At 33.7% G+C, this 15,663-nt stretch overlaps 1 protein-coding gene across 2 annotated transcripts in view; it reads right to left on the reverse strand.

Annotated features, from left to right (window-relative positions):
• LOC126891646 (somatostatin receptor type 2-like) overlaps positions 1 to 15,663 on the reverse strand; it is a 525,450-nt gene that overhangs the window by 115,542 nt on the left and 394,245 nt on the right. For both annotated transcript variants that reach the window (XM_050660870.1, XM_050660871.1), the window contains exon 4: positions 1,637 to 1,840. In XM_050660870.1, the coding sequence (XP_050516827.1) occupies positions 1,637 to 1,840 (204 nt within the window). The remainder of the gene's footprint in view (positions 1 to 1,636; positions 1,841 to 15,663) is intronic.

The raw sequence follows: 15,663 nt of genomic DNA on the forward strand, positions 1-15,663 counted from the left end.
AGCATTATTATAGGGCAGTCAATGAGGGTATTTGGCTCCGCATTCCATCCTACTACATCGATGTACTTGATATTTTCACAATAAGTAGGGAATAGCTCAAGAAACAAAATCTACCCTATATACTATGGCGCTTTTATCTTGGGGCGGTTCCCACCCCGTCAAGGGGGTGGAAAATTTGTTGGTCAAAATAAGCACGGGAGTGGCTAGAGAACCTATTTCTAAGCAAAAACTGGTCTATGCTTTTTTTGAGAACTCAATAATTTTTGAGTTATGCGTAATTGAAAATTGGCCATTTTCATTGAAAAATGACACCTTTTCGGACGGTTTTTTGTGAATACCTTAAAAACTATGCATCGAACTAAAAACACTATATAACACATTTTTTAGGTTATAAATAACAAAGAGATTCGTTCCTTCGTAAATGTTCTATTTATAATGCAAAAAGAGATATGGTAGGTGAAAAGAGTTTGTTTTTTGGTGCATGCTCAAATTGGTGTATTCAACTTGAAATAACAGAGGAACGGTAGGTTTTAGGTGTATAATGCTACCAACGCCTTTTGTAGTGTTTGAAAAAGCCTTTAAAACGAGCACCATTAAATGCCGCTTACATTCAAACTAAGCGAGATATAGTGCAAAAAAGTATATGACTAATGTACTTTAAGGTAAAATGAAAAGTACATACATTTAACCCCTCATCCACCAGAATTTAAATGCATTGTTTTTCTTCTGCAATACCTTTTAATATAGTGTTATTTCTACTTTCAAAAAGTTGAACGGGTTTAAAATGAATGGTTTTTGTAAAAAATGTGATCAAATTATAGAATGCATTTTTAAATTTTTTTTAAAATCCTTCCTTTTTCTCCATGTAATTCGAAAATAAAAATGTTCCACCCCCGAGAAGTGGTGAGAACCGCCCCCATGATAAAAGCGCCATAGTATATAGAATAGACTTTGAATCAAGAGATTGGGCTACTCCCAAAATTTCATTAAAATCCATGCAGTAGGATAGAATTCGGAGGTAATACCTTGTTCTTAATGTCGCGCATTGACTGGCGTAATAGAAATAGAATGAAATGCAAATATTGTAAACTATTAATTTCTCAGAAAAATTAACTAATTTGAAATGAAAGTATGACTATAATATTCTATTGATTTATGCAATAATCTATACATTATACATCTATAGTGTGTCCCCGAAATATGGCATCGAACATTTTCTCAAATGCAGGGATTAATGATGAGTAGAACCATAAAATATTTTCAAGTATACAAAATTAATTTTTTTTAAAGTTATTCATGACAAACCGTTATAAAACGTGAGTTTCGTCAATGAAAATGCGTAGTTTCAATCGCAAATAACTTGGAAAGTGTCAACTTTGCAAAAAAATGTATAGAGCAACATAGCTTAAACCCAAATTTTCATTAAAATCGGTTTTGGTTCTCAAAATTCCACGGTTTTACAGTTATTTACCGCTGATGAATCGTCTACTAATCAAATACTGCAGTTTAATTTATTAACTTTGCCGAATCATATTGCTTTTTATATTTATAAAAGAAGTTAGTAAATCATATAAAAAAGCCGTGCAGATGCAAACTAATAAAAAACCGTGTCACAATAATTAAAAAATCCACTCACCTTTCCGACGCGTGTTTATTCTTTTTCGGAAAGACGCTGTTCTCGAGCTGGAGCGTCGCGTTGACCTCTTTGTTGGCCGCACAAGTGCACGCCTTCACGAAGCTCTTCTTGAAGTTGTCGCTCAAAAAGGCGTAAAGAATTGGATTGACTGCGGAATTCGAGTAACTCATGCAAGACGCCAGCAGATGAAGGGTGATGGAAAATCTGGAAAGAGAACTCCATTGTACTTATGTTTCCCCCAATAATGATTTATGGTTTTAAAGAGCTAGTTTTTAAGACTCGCGAAACTGTATTTTAGTATTTCTTTACGCCAAAGCGGTTCTTTTTGGGGTTTTTGTAAAAATATCTTTCTAAAAACTTTCCTTAATCTACAAAAATGTGTTTTGAAACTATTATTTATTCCGATATCTCAACTTTTACCAAATATGTAATTTATTACTGATATTCCTGGTCTAAATCGATTTTGGCAATGTCCTAGTATTTTTATACATATTTTTGGGTTTTTATTTACTATATTTGTCAAAATTTTATATAGATGTCGCTATTTTATATAGATGTTTATATATGTTGTCGCTCAAAAAGGCGTAAAGAATTGGATTGACTGCGGAATTCGAGTAACTCATGCAAGACGCCAGCAGATGAAGGGTGATGGAAAATCTGGAAAGAGAACTCCATTGTACTTATGTTTCCCCCAATAATGATTTATGGTTTTAAAGAGCTAGTTTTTAAGACTCGAGAAACTGTATTTTAGTATTTCTTTACGCCAAAGCGGTTCTTTTTGGGGTTTTTGTAAAAATATCTTTCTAAAAACTTTCCTTAATCTATAAAAATGTGTTTTAAAACTATTATTTATTGCGATATCTCAACTTTTACCAAATATGTAATTTATTACTGATATTCCTGGTCTAAATCGATTTTGGTAATGTCCTAGTATTTTTATACAGATTTTTGGGTTTTTATTTACTATATTTGTCAAAATTTTATATAGATATATAAAAGACCAACCGTCCAGCGATTTAGAATTGATGAATCGCTGACCCGTTATTCTCAGACCGTGTATTGAACGGCCGCTCCCATCTTTATCCTAGTACCAATTGCCTGCCTTATGTTAATGTACTGCACTGCGCTGAGGATTAAAAAATGTTATTTTGTTGGGTTATAAGAATATATTTTTATTTGAACTTAACCTGTGTTTTACTAAGTCTGCTGTCTAACAGAGCGACCCATCGAGCAACGGATACATACTAGTGAAATATTTAAAGAAGAAAGAGATAATACTGGTAGATACCCTTTGTTTCTCACTGAGAGGAAGCAAATAAAACTAAGGAACGTGCCTTTGTATTACGAGTCTAAGTTTCGTCTATGTATATAGACTTCATCGGAGTTCAAACTACAGAACAACGAATAAACCATGATAGTTGGAACTTACTATAAAATTTTAACAATCTTATCCAAATAATAGCACACAAATTTAAAGTGACGGGTGGAAAAACAAAGTAAGAACTAACATCGATATATAATGTATACACACAAACATATTGTAGCAAGTTTAAACAAACATAAACTAAAATAGGACGCTTATATTACTAAATCGGTTCTTCTTCTTCCTCCTCCTCTTCTTCTTCTTCTTCTTCTTCTTCTTCTTCTTCTTCTTCTTCTTCTTCTTCTTCTTCTTCTTCTTCTAATGGCGCTATAACTTTTTGTGAGTCTTGACCTGCTTAACAATGTTCTTCCATTCTGAAATGTTCTTCCATTCCATACTGTCCTTCGCCACTGCCTGATGTTCATGGTTTTAATATCCTCCTCTACGTCGTCTATCCATCTTTTACGGGTCCTTCTTCTTGTTCTATTTCCTTAAGACTTCCATCTCTGGATAACTCTTAATGGTCGGTCTGGCATTCTCTATAAGTGACCAAGTCAATTTAGTCTTTGTGACTTTACAAATCTAACAATATCTGCGCTCCGCATTAGTTTATCCAGCTCGTGGTTCATTTTAAGTCTCCATGAACCCTCGCTGCAATGTGTTGGACCAAATATCTTCCTTTGTATTTTGCGCTCAAATATTCTCAGTTGATTTTCATCAGTGATTGAGAGGGTCCACACGTTTCACATTCATGTGACCATTGGTCTAATTACTGTTTCGTAGATTATAAGCTTAGACTCACGATTCAGTAACTTACTTTTCATTAAGTTTTTGTATGCATAAAAACACTTATTACCGCTAAGAATCCGTTTTTGTATTTCTTGACTGGTGTTGTTGTCATTTATTATTGACAATATGGCTTTATGCAGGCAGATCAAAAACAGATGCAATTTTTATTATAAGGCAGTTGATGGAAAAATACAGGAGTAAAGAAACAAACGCTCATATGGTATTCATTGATCTTGAGAAAGTATATAATAGAGTTCCTCCAGAGATTCTGTGGTGGGCACTCAATAAGAAAGGAGTCCCTGGTGAATATGTAAAGATTGTGAGAAATACGTATGAGGAAGTAACGACTAGTGTTAGGACAGGTGTGGGAGAACTGTTAAATTTCATGTGAAAGTAGGATTGTACCAAGGCTCGGTGCTTAGTCCGTATTTATTCTCATTAGTTTTGGACCAGATAACAGCGAAACTACAGGGTAACATTCCATGGTGCTTAATGTATGCTGATGTCGTATTAGTAGGAAATAGTGAAAGAGACTTAAAACAAAAACTGGAACAGTGGAGACAAGCTCTGGAGGAAAAAGGTTTAAAACTTAGTAGGACAAAGACAGAGTATTTGGAATGCTCATTTAAAGATGGAGTTACCACAAATAAAATGGTGTCTTTGGATGGTGAAATGATTGTGAAAAGCAATAGTTTTAAGTATCTAGGATCGGTATTACAGAGTAATGGAGAAATAGATTGAGATGCATGCAGTAGAATTAGGGCTGGATGGATGAAGTGGAAAGAAGCGAGTGGTGTGTTGTGTGACAGAAAAATTCCAATGAAGCTGAAGGGAAAATTCTATAAAACAGCCATAAGACCGGCTATGATGTACGGAAATGAATGTTGGGCAGTGAAAAAGAAAGAGGAGCAACGAATGCTTGTGGCTGAAATGAGAATGCTTAGATGGATGAGTGGAGTGACAAAGAAGGATAAAATTAGAAATGAGTATATTAGGGGAAGTCTAGGTGTGGCACCAATTGATGCCAAAATGAGAGAGCATAGGTTAAGATGGTTTGGTCATGTTCAACGTCGAGACGTTAATCACCCAATACGAAGAATTGCTGAAGTGCAGATCCCTGGAAGGAGTAGGAGAGGAAGACCAAAGAAGACGTGGGGGGAGATGATTCGGCAGGACATGTTGGTAAAGGGGATTAATATTGATATGACCCAAGATAGAATTGTCTGGAGAAATGCAATTAGGGAAGCCGACCCCGCATAGGGATAAGGCAAGGAGAATGATGATAATGAACTTGTAGACCACTATATTGACGAACACACTGTATATTCCTGAGTATCTCTTGTCGACCGGCTACTCTCCAAACTTTCACTCTTCTTGAATCAGGGTGAAAACAAAACCTAGCTTTATCTGCGAATAACACAGAACTCCATCCTTTTGACACCCCAATGCAGACGTTGTTGTGCACATCTTAATCTGAGTCCACGATTTCTATGACGTAACATGAGAACCATTAATGGACATGTTGCGTACAGGCCAGCTTCATGTTATTTATTCCTTACAGTTTGGCCACACACAGTTATGTTGTGGATATTTTCTAAGAACACACAGAGTTCAGTTATATATACATTTCGATGAGCTAATCTTACCACCAACAGTTGAGAAGTAAATTGGATTTCTATCAGCCAAGAGAGCAAGCAGATTTTAGAGTAGGATATGGCACGAATGATCATTTATAAGTAATTAAGAACTTAATAGAAAAGAGTGTTGAATATAACAAGATATTAGTCCTAATATTTGTTGACTATGAAAAAGCTTTCGACACAATGTCATCAAAAACATGTTAAAAGCCTTAACAGATTGCCGTACAGATCATCGCTATATAAACATGATGAAATACATCTATCAAAATGCGACATGAAACGCGACATGAAAGCAAACGTGAAACATGCAGATAAAAAGATCAACGCATTTAAAATAAAACGGGGAGTTCGACAGGGATCCACAATTTCGCCAAAATTGTTTACAACATTATTAGAGCATATGTTTAAGAACGCAAATCTGAGTGAAAAAGAAATTAATGTCAACGGAGAAACACTTAGTCATATTGTTGCCAGTACCTACTTACATATGCTGCAGAAACTTTAACAGTAGGTAACGAAGAAAAAAGAAATAAAATTTGTGTTATACAAAGAGCCATGGAACGCTCGATGTTAGGGATTTCTCGTAGGGATCGGATTACGAACAAGGAAATAAGGTGGAGAACAGGAGTGACAGATACCATAGAAATAATTCTGATCTTTAAGTGGAACTGTGTCGACCACATCCTTAATAACACCAAACATTCGATGTATGTTCATAGAAAACATTCCTGGAATGTCCTCAAAAGCACAAGAATGTCCCCTAAATGTCCCAGGAAAATCCTCTGTAAGCATTTTTAACATTCACATCACCGACGATATACCAGAAGTATATGTGGATATAGCAAATAATACATCCTTGATAAATATAAACATTTTTATTGCACCAAATCTTGTCATATATTTTTTTCCATAATCATCACTACGATGATGATTCATTGTATTGAATTGTACATTACAATTACAATCTGATCATAACTGACCAATGAGCAATTTTAATTTAACCTAAATTACTACTGTTCCTTAAAATGAAGAGCTTACCCCATAGCGTCTCTTAGTTAATCTAACAAGATCCTTCACTATTCTAACATACACAGGCACACAAGCACTATGCTCTGCTTTTCACTATCACCTATCACTTAAACTAGTTCAAAAGGCTTTGTCCTCTTCAATCTTCTAGTTTGCCCAGTAGTATCGAGGAGCTGGATTTCCTCAATATTCTCGTACTTATGAAGTTGTTGCTCGTGACTTCCTGACATCTTCTTGCTGATTATATCTAGGTTCCATTCCTAGGTCCTTATGGAGATCACTGTTTGTCATATACCAAGGAGCATCTACAATATTTCTCAGTATTTTGTTCTGGAATCTTTGTATAATTTTTATATTACTTGGTCTAGTACACCCCCATAGTGGGCATCCATAAATCCATACAGGTCTTAATATTTGTTTATAAAGTAATAACTTATTATGCATCGACAATGTGGAGTTTCTTCCAATTAGCCAATATACTTTTTATATCCTTCTTTTGCCTTTCATAGCCACAAGGCTATACGTTTCCTTCCTGATTTTTTTGTAGACCACTTTCAGCTGATTCTAAAAAAAATCAAATGAAATAGGTACTATTTACAGGTAATAATATGCATAAATAATTCGTTCCTTAAAGACTAAAGAAAATTGAAAACGGATTTTATAATACTTACATAATTGTTTAAACAAAATAGATCCAGCCAGAGTAAAACTAACAGAACAGCAAAAAGCCACCAATTTCCATTTTCCCAATATTCTTTATCTATGCATTTTCCAATCAGAAATGTTTAGGTTATCATTAAATGTGATGACCACGCGACCTTACATAGATACACGCGCGGCAAATTTGAAAATGAACGCAAATTGAATAGTAATTGACAACTTTTGAAATATAGGACATTGGTAGTATGTTCATAGAATGTCTTGTGGTAACATTCCACCAATAATTTAATAAGATGTTCCCCGAATGTTCCTTGAATATCCAGTACATTCAAACATTAATAGAACTTTGATATTACATTCCTGGAATGTTTTGTGTTGTTAGGGATATACTCTTACCACATATAGACCCTGTGTCGATATGTGGTAGCAAATGGAACCTACTAAAAACATAAAAAAACGTTAAGATACCCAGGGGATATTATAATAGTGCATACTCAACCCCTCTCCCCTGGATCCTAGACTATTATTGATAATTTTGTTTTCCTTTTGTACAAAGACCATTAAAAGACCATTGGAAGAAGAACTTCACCTAATTACACATTTCAAAGCAAATAAATTTCAACTCCACCACCGCAGACTATACAGTAAATCGGATAAAAATAAATTAGAGGTTGGTATCGCTGGAAATTAGTCAACTAAGTACGGTCGTAATCGCAAATTTATGAGAAAAAATAAACGTTCTCGGTCGAATTGCCAGCTTGTGCTACCGATAAAGAGAATCAATATCTTTTTATCCACTGTATCCTCAACAATAATTCAATTCGATAGCAGTTTCAGTTCCGCATATTCTGACGGTTATTACCGTCCATGGTTTGCGTGCAAAATAACTAGCTCGTTTGTCATGTTAAACTTTTTTATATGAAATTACTGCTTTGACAGATATATAGCTAGGTATGCTACCAATTTCTGTCTATATTTATGTTTATACTTTATATTTCTGAATATAATGGCAGAGGTCTATATTATATCGGTTATGAAACTGTTTTATTGTGCCTTGTCAACTTGAATATTATGTTTATACATTGATTGTAATGCCAATTACATTTTCAACTGCTATTTGACTTTCGATTTATACTCCGAAAGTGGTTTTCAAAAATAGTGTAAAATTTTCACTCAAAATTTGAGATTTGCCTATACAGTCAAACCTGCCATATCCGGATCAATGTAGCGACAGACCGATCCGGATATGAAAAAATCCAGATATCAAGACTACTACTTCTTTTACAGTCTCTGAAACGTTTTCTCCTTCATACATTCCAGTAATCAACGCCGTCAATAACTTTCGTCGATAGACACGTTTTATAGATTCTATAATACATTATTTCGTCATCTTTTAGTTCTTCTTTTAGTGCGTTGTCCAACAGCAGGACTGCCTTTCTCGGTAGATTTCGGTTGATCCGGACGGCGCAGAACCGTCCGGATATAGATATGGGGAGGTCCGGATATGACAGGTCCGGATATGGCAGGTTGTACTGTACTTTTCTGGTATTCTCTTGTAGACCAGGGCGCATCTGTAAAAATATTAGTACATTTGGATGTTGAGAGGTGACTAATATTTTTTTGCAGAAATTGCTTGAAAATAACTCATATAATAATATTTGAGTTATCCCCCCACTCAAAAATGTCCGGAACTTTGTTTAAATAGTCAAAATGTCAAAAAGTTGAGGAACAATTCGATTTTTTCTTCGTTTTTTGATTATAACTTTAAAAGTATTAATTTCTGTATTGGTTAATTAACTTCTAAAAGTATTGGTTAATAATTTTAAAAATTTTCACTCTTGTTGCAACATAGCAATAATTGCGAAAAAACCATAAAACACAAGTATTTATGCTATACGTAGATCCTTCATATTTTACCCAGAAAAACCTTATAATACAGTAAAACAACACTGTAAATTTCATTAAGATCGTTTCAATAGATTTTGCAAAATAAATTTTGCAATCCAGCTTTCGCAAAAAAATTATTTTTTCAAAATGTTGCAAGACTGAAAATAAAGCAGGCAATTTTTTGCGTATAGAAGAATACTGTACCATTCATTTGCAATTTGCAAAATTAAAATCGGTTTACTACCACGGCGTCAGGAATTTTTTTAAATAAACATTAATTTTTGGTGCTACGCGCAGGACAGCGGATACGTTTGCTGTGATTGGACATTTCAATGACCTTGGATAATGATTGATAAATTTTAATTTTTAGTAAATTTCGATATAAATAAATAAATTTGTTTATTGCAAAATAAAAACACATACTCTGTCCTTTGAAATAACACTTTTTTAGCAAAACTTTCTTTGTTCACATATTTTAACTTAGAGAATAAAAGTATATTATTTTTAAACATATGCAATTGTTTAAACAATAGTTCACAAAAAATAATCAAATTAGTTTGATTTTGGTGGAATTAAAATATTAAAATACAACACAATATAGAGTAAGAAAATAATATATTAGATACATATGGGAAGAAATTTTCAGTAGTAATTGCACAAGAGCTCTGAAATTATTGAATTTTTCCCGAGTGACACTTTGACAGTTTTAATTATGTCAAAGTGTCACGAGAGCAAAAATTCTATATTAATTTCAGAGGTCGAGTGCAATTTGTTGCGATTATTTCATGAATAAAACTGTTCAAAACCAAAATTTTATTGTAATTTATTTATGTAAGTACCATTAAACACACAGTTTTTATAAATATTTGACGATTGAAAGTCATCACTCTTATAATTTTTAAAACATTAATTGTCATTAATGTCACTGAATGTATTTTTTCGTAGCAACGAAGGGCATCTGACGTAATATACTTAACGACGGGAGATTATCAAAAATTATCGATTTAATTCAGATTTATGTAGCTTTCTATTGGTCAGAATCTCCTATGAATGAAATAATCATGGAAATCAACTTGTGTGAATCGAATACCGCTGTCCTGCGCGCAGCACCAAAAATTAATGTTTATTTATAGTCCATGCGGTGAGACCGCTCCCGTCTGAAAAACATTTCTGATCCGGTTTCTTTGTGGATTCCTATTCAAAAATGTCCCCTTTAAACAAATATAAAGGGTACCGGGCGGAATTTTTGGACAGAAATTGTTTAAACAATTTTTTTAAACAAATACAAAAGATCATGTTTTTTTGCCCTGGAACTAAATTTTTAGATTTTTTGGGTCAATCTAAATAAGAAAGGTATCTTGTAATTTTTCTCAAAAATTTATAGTTTTGGAGTTATAGGCTACTTAAAATCTGAAAAATGCGAAAATACGCATTTTCGAGGCTTAAAAAGTCATATTTAAATTAGTATTTTTGAGGTTGCCAGATACTTAGATTGAAGACTGAACATTCAGCTTCAAGATTCTGAAGAGTGATCGCGTCTGACTTTAATTTATACCGTTGTTTTTTAATTGTTAAATATGCGTGTTTATCCGATTTTTTTGCCGGTGCGGCGCGCTCCATTTAAAAAATCTCCTATTTTCCTCCGAAAAATATTTTTGAAGTTATACTTCTTTACCGGCGATAGAGGGTGAATTTTTATATGTTAAAACCTATCAGCCCGGCGCATGCGCATTATAACTTTGTTCTGATTGGATGTTCAAATGACATGTCAAAAATTATCCGATATGGCAGCTGTAGGACAGCTGTGGTTTGGAGGTAAAGGTAAACAAATGTATAATATATTAGTTTTATTGTTGTGAGGACAGAAACAAAAAGTTTATAATATTGTAGTGACTTTTAAATAGTTTTTAAAGGCAACAGGTACGTAATAATTGTTAATGTATCATGGGTATAAACCTACCTATTTGGTCTGCCAAAATACATAGTATGTAATACTTTTATTTATATAATTTGATTACCATCAAAATTTCTATCAATATTCACCTAATATATTGTTTTCTTACTCTATGTTTTGTTGTATTTTTTCAATTCTAAATCATTTCAATTCAAAATTTAAATAATTTGATCAATTTTCAAAATATCAAAATATCACAAGTTTAATCCGTTTAGTTAGTCGATCTTCGTAAATAATGACACATAGTGTCCGTGGCTAAGCGTTGAAGGCGAATGAATTCCAATACCAACCGCGCTTATCAGCGCTGGTTCGAGTCCCAATAGAAACTTTCTTTTTTGTTTTTTTTAATACATTTGATGATTGTAAGTATATTTATTATATAATTGTATTTTCAGAAAATACGTATTTAGTTAAAAAAATTTTCGACAATTAATGTTCAGACATCATTTGTGGCTTGTTTAATGTGTTTGTGTGTGTTTTATTCTTTTATTATTTTAATTTTTGGCACTGTTCTAATAAAAATGTTTGAGAAGTAGTAAGTATAAATTAGTTTAATATTTAAACAAAATATAAATAAAAAGTATATTAATTTCGTTTAAATCATATAATAGAAATATAACTTCTTACGTGCGTACAAAGTACACACACATTCTTTTTTCTAGATTATTTGTGATATTCTAAATAAAATAAGTTTCTTGCCATTTTTCTCAAAAGTTAATAGTTTTTAAGTTATAAGCGATTTAAAATTCGAAAAATGACAAAAAACGCATTTTTGGATTTTAAATCGCTTATAACTTTAAAACTATTAACTTTTGAGAAAAATATCAGGAAACTTGTTTTATTTAGAATGTCTCAAAGAATCCATAAAAAATATTTTTCGGAGAAAAATAGGAGATTTTTGAAACGGAGCGCGCCGCACCGGCAAAAATATCGGATAAACACGCATATTTAACAATTAAAAAACAACGGTATAAATTAAAGTTAGACGCGACCACTCTTCAGAATCTTGAAGCTGAATATTTATTCTTCAATTTAAGTATCTGGCAACCTCAAAAATACTAATTTGAATATGAGTTTTTAAGTCTTGAAAATGCGTATTTTCGCATTTTTCAGATTTTAAATCGCCTATAACTCGAAAACTATCAATTTCTAAGAAAATTTACAATATACCTTTCTTGTTCAGAATGACCCAAGACACTGAAAAATATATGTTTCGGATCAAAAAAACGTGATCTTTTGTATTTGTTTAAAAAAATTGTTTAAACAATTTCTGCCCAAAAATTCCGCCCGGCACCCTTCAGATTTGTTTAAAGGGGACATTTTTCCACAAATAAACCGAATCAGAAATTTTTCCAGACGGGAGCGGTCTCACCACATGGACTATTAAAAAAATTCCTGACGCCGTGATAGTTAATCGATTTTAATTTTGCAAATTGAAAATGAAAGATACATTATTCTTCTATATGTAAAAAAATTCAACTTGCTATCTGCTTTATTTTCAGTGCTGCAACATTTTGAAAAATAAATTTTTTTTGCGAAAGCTGAAATAAAAATATGAAGGTCCTAAGTGTAGCATAAATTGTTGAAAAACGTAAAATTCAAATACTTCTTTATGTTTTTTTCGCAATTATTGCTATTTTGCAACAAGGGTGACAATTTTTAAAATTTTTAACCAATCCTGTATTGTAGGAAACTTAATTACGCAACTTTTATGTCAGTACAACTTTTCTCGGAAGTGAATACATACTTTTAAACTTATAATAATCAAAAAACGAATAAAAAATCGATTTTTTCCTTAATTTTTTTACATTTTGATTATTTAAACAATGTTCCGGACCTTTTTGAGGGGGAGGATAACTCAATTAGTATTATGAGTTGATTTCAAGCAATTTCGGCAAAAAAATATGAGTCACCTCTCAACGTCCATCTTAAAACAAATGCGCCCTGAACTATTAGTGATAATCGACAATCTCTTCTACAATCCAGTTCATTCATCGGTTGATTTTCACTCTGATTTAAAACCGTACCGAGCTTTCAACATCCTATTTAACGTCCTCTTAAGGGCGTCCGGGAACTTAGTCTCCGGACCGCTCAGATCCCTTCATTACAATATTCGCTACTCACTGTACTAAGTGCAGCGCAGGCTTAGACAGCCAAAAACTCCTCCACTTGCATGTCTGTTCTTTTTCTATGAGTACCGTGCCCAAATTTTAGGCGTGAGTAGCGTCCATGACAATTTGCCAATATGGTTCTAGATCTTGCGCGGCATATAACAATCCATCTGCTCATAAGCCAGTCCATTGGCGAAGATTTCGGAGCCATGAATATTTCTTCCTACCAAAGCCTCTTTTTCCGTCGATTTTTCCGTTGAGTATTACCTGCAGCATCTGGTATCTGTTACCTCTCATTATATGCCCTAGATATTCAAGTTTTCTCTCTTTTGTCATCTTCATCAAGTCGCCTTTGCCTTGACCTACTCTTTTTAAGACTTATCTGTTTGAAATGCATTGAACCCATGTTATTCTAAGCATTCTACGATATGACCACATCTCAAAGGCTTCTAATTTGTGGTTAGAAGCAGCCTATTTCTAGCAGTGCCTTGATCTAGTTGCGTACGGCAGTGGACATCTCTGTTGATGCTGTTGCATCATAAAGATAAGCTGATAGTGCATAATAAAATACGCTTTCTAAATCTAAAAAGGCTGTTAATATAATCTCTCCATTATTAAGAGGAAACAGTAGCAATCAACAGGTAGCGAAAACGCGTTCCTAGATTGCGGCAGTAATTTTGAATATTTTTTCGAGATATTTGGCACACGTATTCGTAATATAATAAAGAATGGCGGTACAGAGCCCAATTTGAAAAATATATTAATATGTGGAAATTACTCTGTAATTAAATACAATATTAAAAAAACGAGCCTGTACCGCCATTAAGAAGAACAAAAAAATACACTTTCTTCAAATAAACTTTTTTCTCCGATGCCTAGATTTTGTGTCATTTTGGAACTACTAATGAAATAAAAAATTTTAGTAGTTCCAAAATGACAAAAAATCTAGGCATCGGATAAGAAAGTTTATTTGAAGAAAGTGTATTTTTTTGTTCTTCTTAATGGCGGTACAGGCTCGTTTTTTTAATATTGTATTTAATTACAGGGTAATTTATACATATTAATATATTTTTCAAATTGGGCTCTGTACCGCCATTCTTTATTATATTACGAATACGTGTGCCAAATATCTCGAAAAAATATTCAAAATTACAGCCGCAATTTTGGAACGCGTTTTGGCTACCTGTTGATTGCTACTGTATCACCTTAACGGAGTCACTGATTTCCTGAACTACTTACTTCGTCAAGTGCTCTTTATGTTGGTTTTCCTTCTTGATATCTATGCTGTTTGCCATTGAGAGGATGATACCTCAAAGGCCCCTACTTAATAAGCCTATCAAAAATTTTTAGTCTTGCCTTAACAGAAATAATGTAAGATTTATCGACCTCTAGAATTTAAGCAGAGCGTTGTCCTGCCGTCCTATTTTGAGTACGTAACCACCCTTCTCTCTCTCTCTTGTCGTTGCCCCATTACTGAGGATCGTGATTTCTTCCAATATTCCTAATAATGTTTTTCCATTGGTCTCTATCTTCAGCTGCTCTTAGAGCTTCGCAGAATGAGTTTCCAGCTGAATTCTTTATTTGGTGGGACCATCTAGTGTTGGTGATAGTCCTCTTGATCTTCTCCCCGGAACGTTTCCAGAAACAATTAATCTCTCCAAACTGTCGTCACCTCTGCGAACCACGTGACCAAAGAATTTCAGTATTCGTTGCAGACATATTGTGGACAGCCTTTTTTAATTTGGAGTTGGTTTAGAATGCAAACGTTTGTCCTATGAGCTGTCCAAGTTATGCGCAGCATTCTTCTCCAGCACCACATCTCAAAGGCATAAATTTTTTGGCGCTCGCATGCGCGAAGAGTCCAAGTCTCTGCTTCATATAGAAATATTGAGAATACAAGGGCATTCACCAGTCTCATCTTGATATTTTTAGAGATAGATCTGTCCTTCCAAACTTTAGTTAGGAGACTCATCGCATTTTTGCCACACACCAATACATCTCCGAACTTTTGCTTCACAGTTACCATCTTTAGTTTTACTAGGCCCGAGATAGACAAAGGTGTTTACTATCTGGTATTCTTGTAACATGTTATTACAGAGTTGTAATAACAGTTGTCACAGTTTGTATTACAATTGCAATTACAGTTGTAACCACCCTTACAGTCATGATACAATAACTGAAGATATGACATGGAGTCGGTGGGCGGGGCCTACGTAGCTACGTCACTCTGTGAGTAGAACAGCATTAAATTCAGTGTGGTCGTATAGTAAACGGTGTTTATTTTTTTGTTTAAGGTGAATTTTACTTATAATTTGTTAAACTTTTATTAAAAATGAGGTGTGCCGTGTTTGGTTGTAATGTGGACAATCAATCACAAGGTTTCGATACGAAAATCAAGTTTTTTAGTTTTCCAAAAGACAAAAAAGTGCGATGTGTGTGAAAACAATTATGTAAACGTAAACGTGCAGACAATTTTAACGTTAACAACGCTCGTATCTGTTCAACACATTGTAACAGCGACGATTATGAACGCAATCTGAAACACGAGCTGCTTGGATATTCTCCTAAAAATTTTCAATACTTTAAAAAAAAGCTAT

This window comes from Diabrotica virgifera, chromosome 9 (assembly GCF_917563875.1).
Source record: "Diabrotica virgifera virgifera chromosome 9, PGI_DIABVI_V3a".
Taxonomy (NCBI): Eukaryota; Metazoa; Arthropoda; class Insecta; order Coleoptera; family Chrysomelidae; genus Diabrotica; species Diabrotica virgifera.